General features: G+C 39.9%; 1 protein-coding gene across 1 annotated transcript in view; it reads left to right on the top strand.

Moving 5' to 3' along the window:
- PIK3C2G (phosphatidylinositol-4-phosphate 3-kinase catalytic subunit type 2 gamma) overlaps positions 1-24,350 on the top strand; it is a 173,366-nt gene that overhangs the window by 89,958 nt on the left and 59,058 nt on the right. Inside the window, exons 19-20 of the mRNA XM_033514641.1 lie at positions 21,081-21,261; positions 22,838-22,945. Of these exons, the coding sequence (XP_033370532.1) occupies positions 21,081-21,261; positions 22,838-22,945 (289 nt within the window). The remainder of the gene's footprint in view (positions 1-21,080; positions 21,262-22,837; positions 22,946-24,350) is intronic.

Genomic DNA, 24,350 nt, shown 5'->3' with positions numbered 1-24,350 from the left:
CTACTGTTTCATTTAGAACTCCAGCATTGGAACAATTGCTTCGTATTTTCTGAAAGGAAATAAATTTTTATCTGTCAAAACTGGTCTCTGTTAACCATAATTCACTTAAAGTGTTCAAAAGAAGGAATAATTCAAGTGGATACTCATTTGTCCAACACTCTTAATTATCTGAACATTAAAGAGATGACCATCCTCCAGATCTTTTTCTTGCTGCCTTTTCATATCTTTCTCTGACAGTCAGAAGTTATCGAGTCTGCTGATTATAAAATTAACTTCCTAAATAGCTGTGCAGGGCAGCCTGAGAACCCCAGCCCATTAAAATGACATGAATGTAAATACAAAAGTTGCCTGCTCTTGTTTTCACCTTAATTTGGTCCTTTTTATTGAGTGAAATTTTAAAAATCACTTAATCATATGTATAATTTTAAGCCTGTATAGGAATATCCAGTCCAAGTATATGTTTGATTCAACTAAGTGAATTGCGAATTTCATTGAAATGCAGAGTACTTGATGTGATTATTATGTTTTGGGCTGCAGAGAGCCTCAACCATAGATCACACCTTGGGATTCGATTTCTGAAATCATAATTCTTGTTTATGTAACACCGATCATTTGAAGACCTTCTTTTTCTCTAGTTACCTTTGGGTCTAATAAATAACACCATCACAGCATTATTTGTGTGAGATAATGATTCAGCCAACTTCTGTGCTTAGTGCTTCATTATTAGCTGTGTGGGCCTTGGGTTATTGCCTTGTACAACAGAGAGATAATTATTTTGTTTCCTAATTTACAGACTTTCCATTTTCTCAGACTCCAGTTTCAGAAAAAGATGATAGCAAATGAAATAAAGAGATTGTTGTGAAGAAGTAACAACTGTTGGGTTTGACCTTTAATAGTTACACACTTAGGAGAAAACAGAAAACAGTGTATTTAAATCAACAAAACCATATCTTACATTTAATTAAGCACATTGTAGATTTAGAGAAAAAAACAACTTTGTGTTTTAGAGTCACTTTTTGCTGTGTCTAAAGACAGAGGAGTGAACTGGCTGTGACCTCAGCTGGAATTGATAAAGGGAGGTACTAGCTGGAGGACCAGAGGGTTGTGGGGCAAGACCACATCTTAAACTTTCAAAATTCTAACAAAAAGGACAATGAAAATAAACTCCAAAGAATTAAAAAATCCAGTTGGAAACACAACTGGGAAACGTTAACAAATAATAAAAGCATGGAATTTTAACATTTAAAATATAAAGAGGGAGTTAGTTTTCTCACACTGTTAAAAAATTACAGCTTTTTAAAAAAGAAATATGTTTAAAAATTAGTAAAGCACAAAGTTATGGCTTTTTGTAATTTAGTGAATATGAGAAAATCTGGTGAGTCACTGACAACAGAGGACATAAATAACATAGTTGTGTGTGTGTCTGCTTTTAATTATTTTATTGATTCTTCATAGAGTGAATGTGTTCCTGAATGTTGAGAAATCTAGGAATGCTGGGTGTTTTCCCAAATCACAAAAGGGAAGAGGAGAGGAACTCTGGTGATGATATATCAGTGTGAGCACAGAGTGAAGCATCATTAATTTTACTGGTGCAGGCAAATATTCAGCTGCACTCAATAAGTTACTGAACACAGAGATAACTCTGTGTGTGTCCCACCTTTGGAACAAAGGACATTCCATGCCAAAAGTCAGAGTCAAGGAGGATTAACGTTGTCAAGTGAAGCATAAAAGGTCTGTAAATGCCAGTTATTAGTGCATGTTACTGTAATGAAAAAACCTCACCACTGTGTATGTGCACAAGTGAACCTTCTTAGAACTGCAAAGATGAACTGGGAAAGGGGACAGAGCTCTGAAAAGCTTTAATTCTTTTAGCTGCTCCATGATTTATAAGGTAGCACTAAGGAAAAAGTTTTGCAGTACATTGTTTTTCCAAACACGGCTTGTCTGATTTATTTTGCATTTGGCTCCTTTTGCAGTTAAAAACTCTGGAGCTGACATATCTGGTTTTTCAGCTATGCCAGAAAACTCCCCACGAGCTTCAAGTTAGATCTGTCCTAACCCCTCCAATAATGTAGCTGAGAATGAAAGATGGGTTTGCCTTTTGGATCTGCTCTGTGGGAAGGATTGCAGGGAGCCTTGTGGTGATCTCTTGTCTCTGATGCTGGGATGGGATGGGCTGCAGTGACTCTCCCTGTGCAGCTGAGCAGTTCTGGGTAAGCAGAGAGGGATTCAGAGCAGGGTTCTGTGCAGGTGTCACATGCAGCTTTCATCTGTGCCTTACTTCTTTTTTTTTTCCCATTAAAAAGGTTTTATTTTTGCTTCTTTAACAAACAAAATGGGGAGCCAAAATCTTTCCTGATGGATATCTCATGTAATCCTTGCTTGTCCCAGAGGGATATTTGGGGATGTAAACCAGAGCAACAATAAGTCAGAAAAATTTTTGAGGAAATGTTCATCTAGTTCTGTCACTACACACGGGTAATTTTCAAACATTAATTTAAAGGATGCAGAATAATTTTGATTTTTGTGTATTGTATATAGCTACAAGGAAAAGTTACCTGGATCTAATCCTGGCAGTAGTTTCTTTACATGGAAATTTTCTTTATGCTAGGCCAAGACCAAGTGGCCAGCTTCAATGATCTGAGACATCCAAATCATAAATAACAGTAGCTGCAATTTAAAGATGATGCAGATTTCCCAAAGCAGATTGTAATGATTTTGGAGAGACAGAATGGCAAGTGAACAGCATGGAGAGGATCTCCTGTGGCTCTCAGCTGAGCAGCTGGTGTTGTTTCTCTGGTGAAATCCTGCCTCTGCTGCCCAGAGCAATCCTGCAGCTGAGAGGGGTCCTCCAGTGGGATGCTGCTGCTGTGCTGCAGCCTGGTGGTGCTGCTGATTCTGAGTGCTCAGGTGAAATGCTGGGACAGGATGTCTCACTGCAAAATTTTCAGATGCACTATCCAAAAATTTTTTTTAATTTTCATTGCAGGTTTTGAGTTTTGTGAATATTTGGAGGCGGAAAAAATTAAATTAATTTCCTTTGTGTGAAACTTTTGTTTTTGCTAGAGATGGCAATTATTGTACTCAAAATGAGTCTGCAGATGTTACAAAATTGCATCACATTATGTAAAACATTTTATAAGTCTTGCTCTGTTATAGATCTTTTTCTCATTCCAGCATAGCAAGCTTTTGTATTTTAACTATAGCTGTTTGAACCAATTTTTTGACAAAATTGGTCTTGAGCGTTGTTTTCAATCCATTTTTCTGGGAACTCAAAGTTTTTGCCTCATGACTTGAATAAATGCAGTTCAGGCCCTGATTTCCTTGGACTGATGAGTTTGGAATGCTCATCTATAGTTAGGCTGTCGATCACAACCTGGTCTGGCAGGCTGGAGTTCAGCAAATCATTCCTATTTTTGAACACTGTCAGTGAGAACTTTAAGGAAAAATATGAATAAACAGAGAGTGGATTCAAGTGGATGCAGGACATCCAGTGTAATGAGTTATTGGTAGGCTTTATATTGCTGTCCAATGTGTGTTTTCTGTGGTTTATATTTCTAGGTTTAATCATCACTACTAGCATGACCACTGGGCCTTGGACCTTTGCCTAAATAACTGAAACATTAGAAGAAATAGAACAATTAGAATTAGACATTGTTGAAAATGTTACATCAGTCCATGATTTAGTAGAAAATTACTTTGTAATTTTTCTTCAGTTTGGGGTAATTTTGCTTAGAAAAGAATTCCCTAACATAAACCCAAACATAATTATTAACATTTATTAAAATAAATAAATAAATAAATAAATAAACTAGAATAAAAGGTAATATTTTTGGGCAGGAGGGGGTAAGGATTGATAAAAGGTCCTGTCAGGATAACAGTGCAGAATTACTGTAATTCAGCATTTTTAGGTGTTTGCAGATGATGGCCATTTCGAGATTAAACTCATCAAGCCCCTGCTGTTTGAAAATATTTCTCTAAATATTAATTGCTTTCAGAATTCTCACCCAAACTCAGTGGTATATTAGTCTGTAATCAGAATTATGTCATTTGGATGGCAACCAAATTAAAAACCATTTGAGAGAGGAAAGAAAGAGCTGTCAGATGAGTTGTCTTTGCTTCAACAACGTTGCTGTGATGTAATAACCTCCTTTTAAGCAAGAGAATTATCCAAGGGACCATTGTCTCACATTGTCTCCTTCAGTGTTTTCTTGGCAAAGAGCCCACATGGTTGGAGCTGATGTATGCTGGACCCTTGAATTAAACAGCAGAAAGTGACCAGTGAATCTAAAAGAATTAAGATTCCTTCCAAATTTAAAGCTTGTAAAATTCTTCCCAATGGGTCATGCAAGCCATAGGCATTTCTGTCATAAGACAGACAGATGAATTGTCCTTCAGCTTTCTCTGTGGTGTCTGTCAAATACACAGGATCCTCTTTGGTAAAGTTCATCACATTATTTTTTCAGAAAGAAAATCAGGCTATAAGAACTGAATTTTGTCTCCAAAAGGCCTTTATTCCTCTGGAAAGGCATTCAGAGATACGTTACCACAATATTGTATCAATGGTTGGTGGCTGACAGAGTAATGGAAAGTAGCAAGAGATTTTTCACTGACTTTTTTTTTTTAAATGTTCATCAAAATCAAAGTTTTTCAGAGAAGCATGGAGCTCAGGTGCAAACATTCAGATGGTGTGTAAAAAAGCCCTAATTCTTCTGCTTGTCACTGGAGATGGGAAAGCAGAGACTGGTGGCTGAGGTGACCCAATGAGTGCCACACTGAGCTGGTGTTTGAGTGACTTATCCTCCCTTCTCCATTGCTGTAAATCATCCCATCCACTCTAGAGCAAGTCACCAGCTGCTTCCAACACAACTCAGAGGAGGAGCAAAGCATTTCTTAAAACAATCCCAAACTCAAAGTTTGTTATTTCAGGTACATGCCCCTTTCTTGGTGTTCATCTGTGCTGCTCAATCCTAACCCATTAACAGGTGCTCTTACATCTTAGCTTGAAAATACACCATCTTTGAGGTGCAGTAATTTTTGAAATACCATTGGTATCTCACCTCTGCAGTGTGTTACCTGGCTGCTGTTCACTGCTGGCTGTTACTCGTGGGAAAACCTTGTTAAGGAAAAAAAATTATAAAGAAATTAAAATAAAAAATGTGTTATGAAGTGAAGCGTGGGTTTTAAGTGGGAAAAACTGCTGGCAGCATCTATATGGGAAATTATTTGTTTGTAAATTTGATCAAAGCCTCAGTGCTGGAGCAGCTATTGTTTTTCATTTGTCTGTCTTTCAAAGAGCTAGTACAAATTACCTCCACTGACAATTTTAAATGGTGGATACAAATTTGTTCATATTCATTCCTTTCTTTCTACTCGGGATTTTTTTCTGGTGCAGGATTTTGGTGGGCAGTAGAAAAATAACATTCTGACTGAGTGTTTTCTGGCTCAGAAGTGGCTGCAAGCTGTGCAAGCAAAGCACAGTGGAGCAGCTCTGGAGTGGTGCAGGTTGTGTCCTGTGAATAAACAAATGTGGAAATCAAGCCAATATCTTTTGTCAGAATTGGAGGTAGTATAAGTATTATAATAATATAACATAGTAACAAAAATTATTAAGTGTCTGCTTGAATAGAGTGTGTATGGCACGTACACAGGTGGATGATCCTTTCAAATCAACACCCTCTCTCTTTCACAAAATGAGATTTCCTTTCTTATCTAATAAGTGGTTTGTAGAGTTCAAATCCTTAGACACAAGGGGTGACCCTTAAATATTTCAGTGTAAACAGCAAAACCACATTCAATATATCTCTCAATAAAATCCTGTTTTATGCTTCTTACTCTTGATTTTTCCAGCTTGTGTAGGAAGGCTTATATCCAAGCAGATTAAAAAAAATATATATATTTTTTTTCCCCTTACATAAGTGCTCAGTTTTCATGTTCAGCCTCCCCCAGCAATTGTTCACAGTCTGTCATCCAGTGAAATTGAAATAACTGTTTCCCCAAGGCCTACTTCCACTTCATTCCCAAGATTCTTCTAGATTCACTTGCAAGTGGGTAGAGGATGAAATGTGCAAAGTAGCGGGATTCTGGCAGCGGAAAGGATTGAAACAGGGAATTCCCTCCACCTGGCTCTACAAACACTTCTGTCTGTTCTGCTTCAAGATCCCAAATCTTCTTGCAGAAACAGAAGTCTGAGCAGTGTTCACTGCTTTGGGAAAGGAGGAAATTGGCCCGGTGTTTGCACCCAAGGGTGGCACTGATTGAAGCGACACAAAATGCGCTTTAGGCAGAAAAAGGAGCAGAGAGGGAACACTGAGGGAATAAAGGACAGCAAGCAAAATATTTTTAGAGGAGCAAGGGACTCAGAAAAGGAGGAGGAGAGCAGACATAAGTAGTACTGTAAGCGACATAGATCTGCTGTGTTCTAATAATATTTTTACCAGCAGTTAAGTTTAGATTCAGGTGACTTCCCAAGAGAACTGGGAGATTTAGGACCAGTTCCATAAAAAAGCATTATTCCCAAGCATAACCTGTGCCACTACTCCACCCTTTCTGTATAGTGTAATTTTGATTCCTGCATTGCTATATGTTCCCTAGAAGACCCTTCTGCCTGGAAATGTAACCTCTCTGTGCTTCTGCCCCAGTCCAAGTTACTGATTCTAGAAAATGCACAGACATCAAGTCTCCTTTTGGAAAAGCCACTGGAGACTTGTACTTGATGCTTCCCACAAATCCTGATGCTGACTGAACCTTGCCTGACATAATTTCTCTGAGAACCTGAAGGGCTCAGAGCCAAAGACTGGTAAATATTCATCTGTTCCTTCAGAGAATGGAGCCCTCACATTTCGTGTGCTGCAAACTCATAAGAGGATTTTGTCCAGGCAGTGCCATAGGCAAAACCCCAAACTATGCTATTCTGTACACAAGGGTAGTTCTGACAGTCCTGGTTTAGACAGTGTAAAGAATAATGTGGAGTCTTTGTTACCACCCTAAAATTAATCTATATCATAGGAGTTTTGAAATATTTGCTGTTCCTGTGACAGCTGAGCCCTGGCTTGCTAGAAATTGCCTTCCAGTTTCTGTGGTTGATGGGATAGAGCAGAGTGACACTCAGAACTTAGAAAAGCAGCTCTTGGCAGACTTATTTGTGTTCCTGGCCAAATGACTGGCCTGCCTGTCACTGGGTCATGTCTTTTGAAACTCCTCTTGTTCTGGGGACTTGTCATCACACAGCACCACTGCTCCTTCCACCGCCCCAGGAACTCTTTCACCCTGCTGCCAACCAAGGGCAGAGCCTCTGAACAACCACATCCAATATCAGAGAGAGCTCTGGTTAGAGCAGGGGCCAGACCAGGGGACCTGCAGGGGTCCCTCCTTGTGGGAAATGGAAAAATGGGGGGAAAAATGGAAAAAAAGGGGTTCGACCTCACATGGGGCACCACATTGTTGAGGTGAAGAATGAGGGATGGGACCACCTTGCTTTGAGATGATTTATTGCTCAAGTAAGCCCAATAAGGTTTCAGTCTCAAAGGTGTGAGACTTAGAGGAGCAACAAGTCAGCCATAGCTCAAGGTAGTCACGGGTTTCTTCATCACACAGCAATATAGAACATTTTGGTCCAATAGACAGTTGACACAAAACTTGTTTTTATTTAATAACCTATTACCTTTGCTTCATATTGCCTCACTGTGTCTGTCTCTTAGCCAATAAGCTGACAGGTCATGTACTCATACACACACCTCTGTTACAGCTTCTAAATTCTTAACCTGCTCTATAAATGACATTATTACAGCTCAAACCTCCAACTATTTTATTTCATATAATTTCTTACTTGCTCAAAACATATTCTTACTTATCACTATAGGGACATAAATTTATAATTTTTTATCTAATGTTTCTGTACCTTTATCATTACATTAACCCAAGCTCTTTCCAAGGCTGCAGATTGAGCCCTTCAACATCTGTGGAATTTTCCATTTTTCCATTTCCCACACCTTCTGACATAATTTACCTGTTTCTGTGCATTGCAAATGAATCCTGTGACTGTCTTTGCTTCTTTACTGATTCCATTTCCTCAGTCCCTCCATTCTCGAGCCACCAGGACTGTCCTTAAATGAGGGCTTACAGAAGGGGTGTTCTTACCTCTGGAAGGATTGGGAATGTTAAGTGTTTTCCAGATAACCAGTTTTGTAGCAGGTGCCATCTCTTGGATGGAGAGTTTCACCAACAACTTTCTGCAGGGCTCCACACAGGTCATGTTCAGCTGAGAGAGTGAAACCCACAGGATAGGGATTTTTTATATTCTAACAAGAGAAAGTGGCACAGAAGTAGGGATGTGCTCTTTCTTCTGTAGCATCTGAAGAAACCAAGCCTGAAGGCAAGCTCAACAAACCCAAAATTATTTAGAAGGGGAAAAAAAAAAGAAATAGCTAGAGGGCCTGAGTTCAACACTGCTTAAATGGAGAGCTTTTTCTTTTATTCATTTGTTTCAGTCAGTCCTTTTACAATTATATAATGGAAACTATGAAGAAAAATTTGTTAAAATAAATACCTTTAAGAGAAATCACCTGATTATTCCATTCTGCCCACATCATCACTCACGTTTGTATATAAAGTTTCTGCAGCTAACCAGAAAACATACAATTCAATGATGATATTATTTGAAATATAGCTTTATAAAAAGCCATAAGTTAGAAGTGACAGCAAATGCTCTTTAGAATAAGAAACCAGTAGTTTTCAATTAGTGTTAAATGAGAAATTATGTTATGTCAGCTGATATTAAATCAGTATAAATGTCTGGATTAGTACAAAATTATCTGATGTCTGGAAAAAAAAATTAATTTACTGAATTGATATTAATCAGGCTAATTAGTTTTAGTGTGGCAGCTGCCATCTTGGCTAAGGAAGAAGGGACTGAACAGGGATTTCCACAATCAAGTTCATTGGCTTGGATTAACTGAAAGAACAGTCCCTCATCATGACTGTAGTAACATATTATACATTTTTAACTGAAGGAATACCTTGTTTGTACATCAGCAAGGGAAGTGGGGCTCTGTCTGGGAAAAAAGCTCTGCCATTTGCAATATCCTGTGAGCACTGGGCACGTAGAAGGTCAAACAGTAAACAAGATTTCGACATTTCTGTAGCATTTCCTTTGTCGAGTGTGGTATTAAAACCCAGTGTTTATTCTCCTACTTAACCTGCTCCACAATGTCATTCATTGGGTGTGATGATTTCTATCAGGAGAAGCACTTTAATCAAATTAAACTTTTCTAATAGGCACCAGCTTTTGAGAGACTCACAGAGCCCTCAGATCTCATGTATGTGCTTTAGTGGATAGGGCAGTTTATCAAACATTTTATCAAAGTGGTTTGAAGCAGTCACGGTGACAAATATCCCTGAACTGTCAGTGCTTTGTTGTGTGTGTCTCTCAGAAGGACATTGCTTGGTCATGCCATGAAAATGGAGCCTCATTTGCAGGATACCCCATTTTAAATCTCTTTTACATCAATTCAAAGCTGACACGTGCTGTCTTCAACTCTTGCCTAGTTTTGTTATTAGGAGTTTTCAGACCAGCAATTTAAAGGTGATTTTAATCTGCCTGTCTCACCCATGGCTGCGACCCCATGAGTATTGCTGGTAGGAAAAACGTGGCACTTACCCTTATTAATTTTTGGTCTGTTAGCAGAGGGCACATCTTTGGAGAAATGTGGCTCATTCAGGGGTGTCCACAGAGCACGTATGTGGTAGGAGAGGAAAGATGGGAGTTCTGCATCTCAGTCCTCTATCCAGCTGCATCCTCACATGGACTGAGCACAAGGACAGCACTGAGAAAGATGCCAACAGCAGAGCCAGGGAGCTTCAAAGTCCCAGGAGCATTCTGTGTCAGATGGCTGATCTATATTTATTCTGCCAATGCAGTGACTGCCTCTGGAGAGTTTGCTCCAGTCTTTACCTGACTCAGGACATATGGAAATATGACATCTGCTTGCTGCAATAATATTTCCACAAATGTGATTGTGAATCTTGGAACCGGACCTGGACTTTTTATCTCAACAACTGAATCTTAATTCTGTTTTCTTATGAGCAAAAAAAAAAATGCCTGGGGCTGTTATTTTCTCCCATATGATTGAAAGATGCTGGCAAGATGGGTTCCCACATGGGAAGGAGGTGGCAATGTTATTAAAAAGACCTGCTTGCCATGGCATTTACCTCTGGCATAAGAGCAGCTTAGAAACTAACACAGCATTCTGTGGAGAGCCTGTGAGAAATAAATCTCTCCTCTTTTGAAAAGCAAAACAGAAGCACAGAGAAATCAAATAATTTTGCCAAGGTTACCTATCAAGTAAAATTCAGGATGGATTTTCATTCTTATATCTGTCTTATATTCTTCTGACATGAAAATCTATGGGTTTTCACCCCAAGGTTAAAATTCAGTTTGATCTGAAGAGGCTGATGTAAGATTTCCTTGGTAAAAGCTTAAGAAGCAGCACCTTCTTGCTTAGGGGTTCATTAAAAAGGATTTTATTTTATTCCAAAGTTTATTCAGATCTGGTCCCACAGCTGAACATGTCTCAGCAGATTTTAAACCAAGATGAAACTCTATGTCTACTCCCAGCAATGAAAGAGCAACAAGGTGTCTGAAGTGAGAGATTAATTTCAGCAAGACTCCGCAAACCAAGCCAACCCAATTTCATGTAGGTCTCTGCCTCATTTTCCTACTGTGCCTGCCCTCCAGCTCTTCTGTTTTCCATGGTAACTAGGCCAGCTGTCGACTAGGAAAATACCCTTGGGCCATCTAAAAAAGAAAGGTTTTCTCTTACTAATATCTTACAGCAAGTTTTCCCTGCTACGTGGGCTTAACTTCAAATTCCCACTTCTCTATTTACAAAGCCAGTATTTGGTGGCAATAAAGCAGTGAAAAGGAAGGGAAATCAGAACCAGAGCAGTATTTAAAAAGGAGAAATCTAAAGTTATTTCCATCTCTGCTCTGCTCTCCTACCTTTGAAAGAGACACTATTGCTGTGTATAACGTGGAGCAAAAAATTAATAGAGGCCGAGAAAAGAGGAGGAAAAATAAAACCAGAAAGGAAGAAATGAAACAGGCATAGAAAAGGTATGAAGATAAAATATTCTTCTTCACTATGTAAATGCTTGTTCTTCTTTCCTGCCACCATCTTTCATGGTCTCCTCTATTATAATTAAATTAAAACATGGTAGCTGTCATCTTATTTGAAGAAGATTGCAAAGTAGCCTTATGCATAAGGAGAGCTGTAGTATGAAGAGAATTCTCCTTTAAAGGAGTCAGAATCATGAAAAGATGAGAAGGTGTGATCTGGACTCTAAAGCCTCCCCCATTGAAAAGGCTGGTTTTCTCTCTTCCTCTTTCTTTCTTTCTCTCCTCTTCCCTGAAAACAAATGAGGTTTTTTTGAAGCATAAGAGACCACATGTCCTCATGATACCACTTCATGTGAGCCGTGAAAGTTGTCTCCAGTCATCCTATTGACAAAGTCACCCAGGCAGAGGCTGAGAGCTAACAGAGCACTGTGATGCCATGGTCTGATCTGTGCATTCTTTGTTGTTGTGCAGCACTGAGCTGCCACGCTGCAAATTGACACAAAAAGGAGGCTCGACATCTCGCAGAAAGCACACTCTGTCAGATATGAGAGGTCTACTGCAAACAGCATTTTGCAGTCTTGTAATTACACTGAGGTACCAGGATTGCTGAAGCACTTAGAGTACCTGCTGAGGCTCATTTTTCCTCCCTGTCCCTGTTAGGCACTGATCTGAATGAAGTTCCCTTTGATAGATGTTGGGAAAATAAGATAAGCTGGTCTGTGAGCTACAGCGGCGATGAAAGATCCAGAAGACAGACATGTCAGGAAATAATGTGGAATCAGTTCTCGTTGTATCTGTACTAGCTGTGCTTAAAACACAGCAGATCTACAGACAGGTTCTTCCAGAGAGGTAGAAGGGATGCTGCCTTAAAAGAAACATTAACTCCCCATGTGTTTGAAACATATCAAATCTCATACATCCTTCCGCTGCTGTTGACATCTGAGCACCTTGTCTCTAAAAATCTGAGACTCTACTTGAAAGATAACAGCTTTGAATGTAGACATTGTTAAACAAAGCAAATTCTTGTAACTGAGTGCAGAACAAATAGGAAAATTAACAGCTCTGCAGAACACATTCTTTTGAATGTCATAATATTTGAAAAACAATGTCAGTGTCTTATCCTATTGCCCCACCCCCTAAACCAAACTCTTCCTTTCCCATGCCCAGAGTCATAAAAAAAAAGGGAATCTGAAAACTCTAGGATTGTAAAGAACTGGCTTGGAATATATGAATAAACTCTGGAACTGCTCCTATTATGAGCAGCCAAGGGCCATAATGACCTTGTAGAAAGATAATTTCAGCTCTCCCCCTGAAGCTATTTCTGTGTTAGTATATTAATGTCATGGTTTAACCCCAGATGGCAAGCAAGCCCCACACAGCCACTGACTCACTGTCCCCTGCAGTGGGATGGGCAGAGAAATCAGAAAAGTGTGAAAATTCATGGACTGAGATAAAGACAGCTGAACAGGTAAAACAAAAGCTGTTGCACATAGACAACTTGAAAAGAGGAATTCATTCATCACACCCTGTGTGGTGGGTAGGCAGGTGTTCAGTCATCCACAGGAGAGCAAGGCCCCATCACACATTGGTGACTTGGGAAGACAAGCACCATCACCCCAAATTTCCCACCTTCCTCCTTCTTCCCCATCATTATTTGCTGAGCATGATCCATATGGGATATCCCTTTGGTCAGTTGAGGTCAGCTGTGTCCCTTCACAACTTTTTGTGCACCCCCAGCCCACACACTTGTAGTTTGGGGTGAGGAGCAGAAAAGGCTCTGGCTCTTCAAACACTGCTCAGCAATAACTAAAACACCTGAAGTATCAGCTGTTTCCAGCACTAATCCAAAATGTAGCCCCATACGAACTACTGGGAAGAAAATGAGCTCTACCCCAGAAAAAACCAGCACAACTAAAAAAAAATAAAACAAACAACAACAAAAACACAAAAAACCCAAACAGTAAAAAAAAAACCCCACAAAAAATCCCCCCCAAAAAAGAATAAAACCCTAACAATTAACCAACAATCAAAGTTACCAAAGTAGTGTGCTGTAACTCATTAATTCTGCATCTTTGTGTACATTTGGATTGCCCAGCTCATGCAGAACCATACAGAACTAGTTTTGTGTCTTACATTGTGTTTTGCAGTGCCATGAGGGATTTTTTTTCTGTTCAGCTGTGAAGCTAATGGGAACCACAGATGCTATCCAAAGCCATTTTGATAGACATAAACTACCCAAACAATAGACAGTTGAAGAAAAACATTTTCAGTTTCTCCTCAGTGTATTGCTGTGATAATTGTGGCCTAAATTCAGAAACAGTACAAAGCTTTACAAGTCCATTGGCTCTTGTGGACTACCGCAATCTGAATTAATTTTGCATTTTATTTATATAGTTGGAAAGTAGAGTAGCTTAGTCACCTCCTGTATTCTATTAATTGCTGGCATATTGGAGAGCATCCCAATAAAGCCATTGGGTCTGCTTATTTTAGTGCTGATTATCCCATCTAATCCCATTCATTGCTAGCTCCCAGTGCACTTACCCACTGGGAAGAACACAACAATTTCTGTTATGCCTGGAATGAATGGCTCATTTCAGTTCCTGTGCATGAATTTACTCTGAACTCTCGCAGTGACAGATTGTTGGACAATTTCAGGCTTGCTGATGCTGGTGTAAGATACTGCATGAGATTCTGACAGCAATACGTCATTTGTTCCGGGGAGAAAATCTGCAGTTCTGGGAAAAGCACAGACAGGAACGTTCCCAGTCACGTGAAGAAGGCACTGGCAAAGATGGAACCAGACTTTTCAAAATTAATGCCAGACTTGAGTGCCAAGTTTCACATAGAATGGAAAAGAATACTGTCCAATTGAAAAAGTTTGTGAAGATATTAAATACAATACCTTCGTTAAACAATATCCTTTTTTTGTTATTTCCAAATGCAGTTTCTGGAGAGGAGATTTAATCAGTCTCTTTAAGAAAGCAGTGGTGGTACTTCTTTTATTAATATTCAAAACCAGTCAGACCTACAGTTGCAAGTCTGAGCTTAAGTTACCCTCAGTATTTAATGACACTTCAGGGTGAAGGCTTTTCATTTCTGTAGCTTTGGACTGATGTTTTATTAGGGTGGGATATTTGGTGGACCCTGCTCAGAGATTCTGAAGTTATCCAAGGTCAGTACTGCTGTACACAGGTGCATTTTGAAACTCCAATTAAATTTCATTGTGTTTGTGTTCTGCTGGAGGTATCTTTTTTTTTTTTGTTTGTGAGACTGTGTTAATAAATTTCTGCTTTAGATTCTACCCAATCAAGAGAAGCAGACTAAAAAAAAGACACACTTTGCTAACAATTTTTTTATTTTAATTTTTTTCCACCAGCTGGAGCAGAAAGAGACAGACACTGTTAGCACTGCTTTTTACCAGATGATAATTGTAACACTTACATTGATGTTATCATATTCATTCAACAAACTGGAGAAGATCTTAGGAGGATGATTGTTTCTTGCTTAAACCTTAGACCAAGCAGCATCTATCTCTGGTAGTGATAGTGCTACCTTTGCACCATTATACTTTCTGATTAATTCTTGATACTGTTCATTTTCAAGGTTCATTTCATTTCTGTTTCACTTTCAAGCTCTTTCTCCTCCAGCCATGACCGGTTTTATCTGGGATTCATTTTCTTAATGCAAAGTGTGTGCAGCTAACTATATTACATATCAAATAAAACATTTTTCTGCTAGGCAAACTCAGCAGGGTTTGGCATTTTCCCTGCAATAGCGAAGCACAGCCTTTGTTTTCACCGACCTGGTGATTTTTTTGCGAGTCAGCAGGACACACATTCCACAGTTCAGGCGTTCAGTGGGAGTGGGAGGAGGTGCCTTGATTGAATCTACTGAATCCAGTGATTTGTCTGAATGCAGATTGTGTTGTGCTGCTCATAAAGAACTTTGAGAGATTAGGAAATAAAGGCAATGTTGTATTTCTCAAGCCTAACCCCCATACTTTATACGTCTATGACAATATTTTGCTGTCAAAGGGAGATCAACATGGTAAACTTCTTCTCTGTGTTACTAAAAGAAATCAGAAAAACAAAAGCAAATTAATCATGTGGTATGTTAAAACAAAATTTCACTTTAAGCAGAGTTATTTTCTGTTCAAGGGTAATGCTTTGAAAAATGAGTCTGTAAAAGCATCTCTGTTTTATGAGAAGCAGCATGTGGAACTGGCTGCAGGTTTCTCATGTGAGAGGAGTGAAGAGCCAAAAGTGGACAGGTGCTTCAAGCAACAGAACAGCTGCTGTTTCTTCATCTTGGAGACTTGTTGGTTACAAAGATTCAGACAAAATGTACCACACTTCACTCAGTCTACTCTTGCTCTAGAATAGAAATAAAGATGAAAGATCAGCAGATGAAGCAGAGCTTTGCCTTTTGTGCCTCTCCCTTTCTGCTGGCTTTGTACTTGGTCAAAGAAAGGGAGAGCAAAAGGAAGTTCAGTCTTCATCCTTCCAGTCAAGTTGATGTCCTTGCTCCGTGTTTCTGTAAATCTATGGAAAATTCTTGGTACTCCGGTCACTTGGGGGAATTTCAATGTCTCTTCCATCCTTTTTGTACAGTAACTTCTGCCTAATTGACTCTGCTCCCCATTTTCCCCTGCAGAAATTGCATTGTTCTCAACCTGCCAGGTACTTTGTGGCTCTCACCTGTTAGTTTGTTTTTACATCTGTTATTTTGTTGCCTGCAATAGATCTACCCACAACAGTGCAGTTGTTTTATGTGTTTGTGTTTGCCTTTCTTTGATTTCTTGTGCATAAATCACACCTTGCTAGAGTTTGGGGCTGGTTTTCCAGTGTACCAGTGGGGAGATAAAAAGCAAGGAGAGGTTTTACTTGCAACTGAGTAATTAATTAATAGCAGCAGTTGCCTGTTCATCCTCATGACCTGTCACAGGGTAGATGGAGTTCTTAATCTTCAGCTGTACATTTTTGTCATCTCTGTCATCCAAGTGTCTCTGGGGAACTTCCACTGAGACTTAAGGAGCTGCAAAGCCTGAGTGAAGTCCTACAGGCAAACCAGCCCTGTTAAATATCCTCCTGTCTAAGAATGCAAACAGTAAAATGTTTTCTTCAAGGAGTGGAAAATGAAAACAGTTAAAAGCTTCAGGCGAGTGCCACAGCTCCGTGACACTATAAAGCACAAAGGACAGATTAGGAGTTTTGCAGGATGTTTAAGGATAATCAAGACAGATGGCAACCTCAGACACAGAAGCTGTACAGTGGTAGAGAATTGTTTCTGTGTGCTAATCTTTGACATGAAGGGCTGTGGAGAATAATTTTAAAGCGATTTTTGCCATAATGAGCAGCAGTCTTGTACCACTGTTTTCCTCTTCTGTGATTTGTCCTGCCTCCAACCTAGCAAAGAAGAAAACAAACATGAAATGCACCTTCAGAACAAAGCATAATAACTTCCTTGGTCAGGTTTACCAAAGATTGACCAACAACAGAAGGTACCTCAGCACTCACCTTACAACCCTAAGGCACCTTGTTTTCATGGTGTGTCTCTGAATTAAAAAAACCTTTTGCAGAATGTCCTGAGTTTGTGCTGGTAGGTACCACTTTTGTGTAATAAATCCCAGAAGTGCACTTGGAAACAAATTAACCAGGGTCACTATCCTGATATCATCTCTAAATGACCCAGTCAAACTGCCTTGCTCCTTTGGAACAGGGAGGTGCTAAACCTGCAATAAGATACTGCAAATCCTGGCCGTTTCTTCTTGGGCTTGGTTTGGGTTTTTTTTGGTGCAATGTGGTTTGACAGGCTACCTGTGAGCTAATCTGTCCTGTCAGACATTGCTCTCTGGTTCACCCTGCTCCCCTGTCTGAAGGAGACAAGGAACAGATGTTCAAGCAGCAGAGTTGTCTGAGCCACCTCACTCCTTCATTTGTCTGCCAAATCCTGCTCAGAGAGCAGACTGTGTCAGCTTCCCTGTCTTCCAGCACCACAGAGGGAGAAAGAGGCCAGCCCACCTGTTTTTCCACCAAGACCCATCCAATCTCCTTCCCTTTTTTTCCCCTCTTTTTTATTTATTTTTTTTCCTTGATTACCCTTTTCTCTATAGCTGCTGGTTTAGTCCTGGTTCCCCTTCTCTGACCCAGCAGCCTGACTCAATTCCACCTTCCTTTCTTCTCTGTGGCAAAAATCTCTCAGTCCTCTTGCGTTTCTACACTCAGAAGACACACACAAGGCTGCAGCTGCCTGGAAATGGGGCTGGAGCCACCTTAGGCATGGAGCAGGAGGGTGCAGAAAGGAGGAGAAGCAGCTTGCAGAAGGCAGAGGCATCTTTCAAGGCACCCCTGTACCTGACTTACTCCATTTTTAGATTTCAGGTCAACTTCCTTCCATACTATTTCACAAAAGTGACCTGGGGACAGGATCTGAGTTCACCAGGCCTTGCTGAGAATGAGGGTGTTTGTCCCAAATCAGAGAACCTGAAGAGTAAGGAAGTCTCTCTGTTGTTAGGAGCAGGATGCTCCATCTAGGCCTGGGATAAAGAAAGGCTTTTATACTGAGTTCTGTCTTGCAGAATCCTGTGAAAATTATCAGGAAAAAACAACTTCACACCCTTCTTTACTGGCAGCCTTGGGTTTGAATCATACCAGTTTTGTCTTCCTCTGTCACTGCTAGGCATCTTGCTATAACTTGAAAAATTCATCAGCGTCTTGAGCACTTCTCCCTCCCGCAACTTCAGAAGCTGCAGATTTTCCTGTCTCCACTGAGTTCTTACCATGGCAGTGTGGACATGATTTTCTGAGCCTGAGAGAGTTTCAGCCTGTCAGTGGCTGATGTGTTTCCCAAGGGAAAGTCTTTTGGGAAGCTTTTCCCTGTCAAGGACTGTTTTTCTGTAAATAGATTTTGGTTCTCAAAACAACATCGCACAGATGTTCTGAATGTGTTTTTCTCTTGTCCCACCAATGGGATGAGAGAGGTGTTGTTCCTTGTACAAATCAGGTTAACCTTTATCAGAACACCTTATAAAAAGGGTTGAAAACCCCAAAATAAAGGCTTTTGCCTCTTTGGAAATAAATCTGGTGTTGCTGTGATATTGAACCCTCGTTCCTACTTTGTGTCCTCTAGTGACAAGGCAGGGTGAAGACGTGTGTGCCAGCAAGCTGGGAGGACAGAACTGCAACAACATATTGGTTCATGTGTTGAATAAACACTTCAGGAAAGCCTACAATGAGTCCTCACTTTAAAAACTGTCCTTTGCCTCCTCTTTGGGACCACTTTTATAAAATGAGCCACGTGTGAGAGGATTGCATACATCCTCTCTGTCCTCGTGTACACCTCATGCATAAGCTCTCTGAATCTGCCCCATAATCCTTTCTGAGAAAGGAAAAAGAAATTGTTGTATCATATGTGTGTATATAAGCTTATTTTCTGTAAATAATCAGCCACAAGAATAATCAAAAAATGGATCTTCTGCGTTGATCTGTGTTATGCAGGGAGTAGCTCTGTTTAAAATAGTAAACCGTTTTGGTTTTGCTATTTTGCTCCCTGGATGTGAAATCCTAAGCCTTTCATTTTAGGGAAATAAAAGCTGGTTTAATGTTCTCTATATCTGAGAGGATTAAAGGGCCATCTCAAACATGAAGAGGCAGCCTTTATGGATTCCCTAAGTATGCACTACCAAAAATAGAGTAGGTGAATGAATATGATTTAGATAGTCAGGAGCTGATTCCAATGCAAGCCTTAGTGCAGACAAGGCTGTGCACCAGCTTTAGATGTCCAGCTCAAAACAGATATCACTGTGAGAGTTTAGGTGTGTTTGTGTTTGCAGGAGAGAAGTGGAAAAGTTCAATCTGACTGAGTGCTGAGAAAAATGCACTGTTTGTGTGGACTGAGGTTGGGCTGGGCTTTGCTTTGGTAGACTATAATTCCTGCCCACATGACGATTTGAACTGTACCAGTGATGCTTTTATTTAAAAAATAATCACCAAGCTTCTTCTTCCTGACTTGCTGTTGAAGTGGACTATGTTTTTATTTTAAATGGTCTTTTTTTTGCCCACAGCTGAGCTAAAAGGCAGCTGCAGAGTGTGATGCAGTGCCCTAAACACAGGGAACATACACAGCACAGGGAATCTGAGACATCTGCATGGGAATGGCACACGTGAGATGTTGCCTCTAGTGGACCCATGCCCTTCCAAGGCAGCAGCTGGAGGAAGTGGATTTCCTAGGATATCTAAAATGGCATGAGCTATTGACATTTAAGCAGATTAATCCCATCATATGGAATCTTGGACTTTGAAATATGAAAGAGTATGTTTATCCACTGCCATGTGTACATGTCAGCCTTCCTCAGTTTGTGAAAGGTTGGGGGTAAGAACAGCAGCCTGTGTGTGCTGTGGTTTGCCTTCCACCAGGCATTGCAATGACAACTTGTATTTCCTTTGGATCCAAAAAGTAATTATTTGTTTTTGCTAGTCTACAGGGGGAAAGAAAAAAAAGTAATTTCAGACTTCTCCAGAGAGTGTTGATGATAAACTTCTCATATCGCTTCCCTTTCATGTCTAGGCATTTCTGATAGAAACACTCATTCTTTAAGGATTTTCAAATCCTTAGATGTTCAGAGGTTTTGTATAACTGGAAAGGCTTTTCAGAAACCAGTAGGTGATGTTGTTATGCCTTGAATTTTACAGGAAAAGAGGACCTGGAAAAATCATTGTTTCCTAAAAGATCCTTCATCACCAAAAGAGTCATGTGCTGCAGTAGCAGTACTGTAATGCCTTATATATCATTTGAAGGAGTTGAAGTGTCTATAGGAATTATAGTTTTTCACCCTTAAATATCAGTGCATCAAATAATTTCTTGTTCTTGTTTATTTTCTGTGTGACATACTCATATGTGACATATTCATTTATGTGGTGTGCCTTGAAAGTCAGGAGCTTCTCTGATTTCTGTCCTGTGAAAAGTAGCATTATTTTTTAGGTCAGGGAAGCTGCATTAGGATTCAGACATTTATAAGGAATTTAAGGTTTGAGATGTTCTTAAGGATGAAGCTGTGAGGGGGAAGAGTTCACACAAAAGCAAAGAGCAGTTCACCATCAGAGGGAAATCCCAGGGGATGGGCAGGATGTTAACAACAGCACAGAGCTGGTGATTCCATCTACACTTTATAAATCAGTGTACAAAACCTCTGGCCAGCATAAGGAAAAAATTTCCCAATGATCAATTTGATTAACTAAAAACAAACCCTCTAAACTCCCCAGCTTTCCTGACCTAAATAAATTTGTAATTAGAAAGACTGAATGCTGATTATTATTAAAAAGAGTATGGGTTTGGTTTTATTTCTGACTTTTATGTTGGCAGTAACTCCAGTTCCAAAGCTTTTGCAAGCTTCAGAAGAACTAAAAGATGAGATTTGTTTTAGACCAGCACTTACCAGTAAAGAAAAAAATAAAATGGGCTCATTTCACTCTTTTTTAGCAGTATAGCCAATTTCAGAAATGTCTCCTTAGATTAAAATAGTAAAACTTTCTAGAATTGATGGTACATCTGAGACTAAAATAGTCTTTAAATGCAATTCCTAGCTGAAAGATGTGCTTGCTTGTATAAATGAACTGGCAGGAGAAAAACAATATTTAGTGATATATATTTAACACTGGACTTCAAAAATGCAGCTTGTTGCATTTTGTTAACTTTTCTTGCAGAAATAAGCAGCAATACAAGCACTGCACTATGTATGACAATAAGAAATGACAGTTTTCTCTTTATTCAACACATTTGGAATCTCATTAGTTATCAAATGGGACTTGAGTCTCATTGCCTACAAGCAATATGATTATTTTCATTTTCTGCTGCCCAAAGTGACCAAATGTAGATTAGTCTGGAGTTTATTGTTCCTGCTAGAACTGATATATAACAAAATTCATTTTTAGACATACAGATATTTTTTTTCCCCTCCTTCCTTCAGGCTGCTGAAGAATGCACAGAATGAAGTTCATTTCAAAATGTGGTATAAGAAACTCCTGGCTGCTCTCCAATTCTGTGCTGGACAAACCCTGAACAATGAGTTTTCTAAGGAAGAAAAACTCATCAGAATTCTGGAAGACATTGCCACAAAAGTGAAAGCTGCCAGTGACCCAAAAAGAAAGGTTTGTTAAAAAATATTTTCCCTTCCATCTAAGTTTCCTTAGGGAATTTTATATTTTCTAAGATAACACCTCTTCTCTTTAATTCCCTTTACATAAATAGACCGAAGATTTAACTAAACTTTGTAAATATTTTTCTGCTCTGAAAACAGGTAACAGGTAGATATTTAATTAACTCTCATCACTATTACTCTTGAGGGCTGCAGATCTTTTGAGCCATTTAAATTCCTTCATCGCTGGTTTCTCAAATGGTCTTGGAGGTGGCCAGGAATCAATAATATCATAATCAGGATAATCAGGAATAATCAGTAACAAGGCTGATTATCATTTCACTGAGAAGAATGCTCACATTCAGCACCTCATCCCAAAACATTTGACTCCTGTAGAGCTGCAGTATTTCTTGAAAGCTCTACTAAGAGTTGTTCTTGGCAGGCTGGACATATCCTGATTTCTTAGCAAAGACAAGCAGAGTGGAATGTAGTTAATATCTCAAATATAGCTCTCAGCAATGAACATTGAACATGTATCTGCAGAGATGCCTCCCTGGCAGTAGAAACTTGCAGTTGTCTTCTCCAGTGGGTGCAGCTTTTATATTGCATAGGTACATTTCCAGTTAATTTTCCAGGACAGCTGCTGTTACTTACCTGGTGTGTAAAACTGCTTCTTGTTGAAATCTCAGCAAGGCAGAGTGGAAAACCAAATAAAATTATACTATCTACTGCTGGTTATCATGGATATCATGAATCTTTCTGCCTTGTTAAGGATTCAAAGATTTTCAAAGGGTTTCTCAGAAAACTCTCAGTGCTGCTACTGAGAGCAGCAAAGCAAACAGGGAAGTGAAAAGACAAAAATATTTGCAAAAGGAAAATCCATGCAAAGGAAAAGAAATAGTAGTAATACATTATACATCACTGATGCATAATTCAGATTTTAGAGATTAATCTCAAGGCTGCAGTTACTGTGATACTGAGAAGCTCCCAAACCAGGCAAGGGAGATCACACTGTTGAGACAACAAGCAATAAGTTGGGAAGATCTTGGGGAAGACAAAAAACCCCATGAGATACAGCAGAGCAGTACAAGGCTAATCAACCCCTAATGAAGAGTATTGAATCATAGAGTCACAGAATGGTTTGGGTTGGAAGGGATCTTTAAAAACATCCAGTTCCAACCCTCTGCCATGGGCAGGGATGCCTTCCACCAGACCAGGCTGCCCCATCCAGCCTGGTTTCACAGGCAGAGATTTTTTCTGACATCCAATCTAAACCCACCCTCCCTCCATTTGAAGCCATTCTCCCTTGTCCTGTCACTCCTTTGGAAACAGACCATTTCCACCTGAACCTATGAGCTGGTAGCACATCTGGGCAGGAAAAGCATCAGCATGGAGTAAAATCACAGTTCTTATTTTTAATACCCCAGTATAGTCTCATTGGCTGTTACAAGGTCACAAGGATGCTGCTGGCTCTGGAAATTGCATTGCTTGTTTAAAGTACAGGAAAGCAGTCAAAAAATAAAATAAAAAATTAAAACCCAACTTCTTTTTTGTTCTTTCATGCTGCCATAATGGTTCACATGCTGCAGGAGGTGTTAAATGTGGAGCTCAGCAGACTCCAGCAGTTCTTCCAGGAGGTGAAGGTCTGCCGGCTCCCCCTGAACCCCGCCCTTGTTGTCCAAGGCATAGAGGCAGATGTAAGTGTGATCAATTAAATTGTCAATTTTTGTTTTTAGCATCAAGGGGAGAAGGAGAGAATGCCTGCATTGAAGGGGAAATGATGGTAGTGGCATCAAGCATAAATCATCTGGTCAGTTTAGATCCAGCCTAATCCCCTTCAAACCAGGGCCCTTTGCTTGAGGCAGAGGTGACAGGATGGGTGGGGGCTTCATGTGTCACACCAGCCAGAGATCTCTGAGCAGCCCCTCCCAGCCCAGCTGCCCTGCCCTGCTGTTGGGATTGGCAAGGACACCTGGAATTCCACCAGTTCCCACCAGGTAGCCCTTGGTGACACTTGGTTTTGCCATCCAAAACTCTGCCATGTCAGGTATGGGGGCAGCAAAAAGTCTGGAGCCAGCTGTCTGTTTGCTGAGCTGACTGAAAATTGCTAAAATATTAAATATTCACACTAGCTTACCTGCATCTAGGACCCCTATTAAAGATGACTTAAGGATAAAGGAAACAGCAATGCTCTTCAGTGTTACTTGACTTTGCAGTACTAAGATTCACTTATTCATTGTTCAAAAATATTTTCATAAACTAAGCCAGGAGTAAGCTGATTCATCTCTGGAGAAGGAAAATGTACCCAGCACAAAGGAAAAAACAAACCTGAGCAGCCATATATATTACCAGTTATAACTGCTTAATTACAGCAATCTGTGCTCTATTTTTGTTCTCTGGCTCATTATCCATCGTAGACCTGATTCTAAGGGGTGCTGATCCCTTCAATTGCCTCTGACCTGTGTTTCTCCAAGTAATTGCTATTCAGCCTTGATCTGGCTGAGAACTGAGCTCTTCCAGCACCCCAGAGTCTTGGGAGAATTGTGTGTGAGACAAGTCAGAAGGATTTGAAGCCTGCTGCTTCTCCCTGCTTTCAAGCTTTTGGAAATAATGACTAATGGAAAGGTATCTCACCATAAAGTCATGCTATTTATACTGCACCAGCTTGGCTGGACAGATACAAAAATGTTTAAATGTAATATCTGAAGAGTTTTTTGGGGTTTTTTTTCCATTTTTCTTATATCATTATAGGCCATTATCTTTCTATAAATACATGTAGTTTCTTGATTGGACTGTACGTCAGTATAATCATGCAAATTAGAACTTTTAAGTGCCTATAATTACTTAAATTTAATTCATTTTGGTGTCATCTATTGATTTTACCAGTAGCAAGCCCCTCTCCCAGCTCTATCAGAGTCACATTATCTCACAGGGACCTTTCAAGCACTCACTGAGACATTTCAAATCGGCAAAATTCCACAGGGGGTCGGGATCTCATCGCTGATAATGGCCCTGGTCCATCACAGGGGTCTGGGGTGGCTGAGGCAATATCTGCATGCTGGCCCTGGTCCATCACAGGGGTCTGGGGTGGCTGAGGCAATA

Source organism: Parus major, chromosome 1A (assembly GCF_001522545.3).
Source record: "Parus major isolate Abel chromosome 1A, Parus_major1.1, whole genome shotgun sequence".
In the NCBI taxonomy this organism is placed as follows: Eukaryota; Metazoa; Chordata; class Aves; order Passeriformes; family Paridae; genus Parus; species Parus major.
The sequence above is the reverse complement of the archived record's forward strand: the minus strand, read 5'-3'. Positions and strand labels throughout refer to the sequence as shown.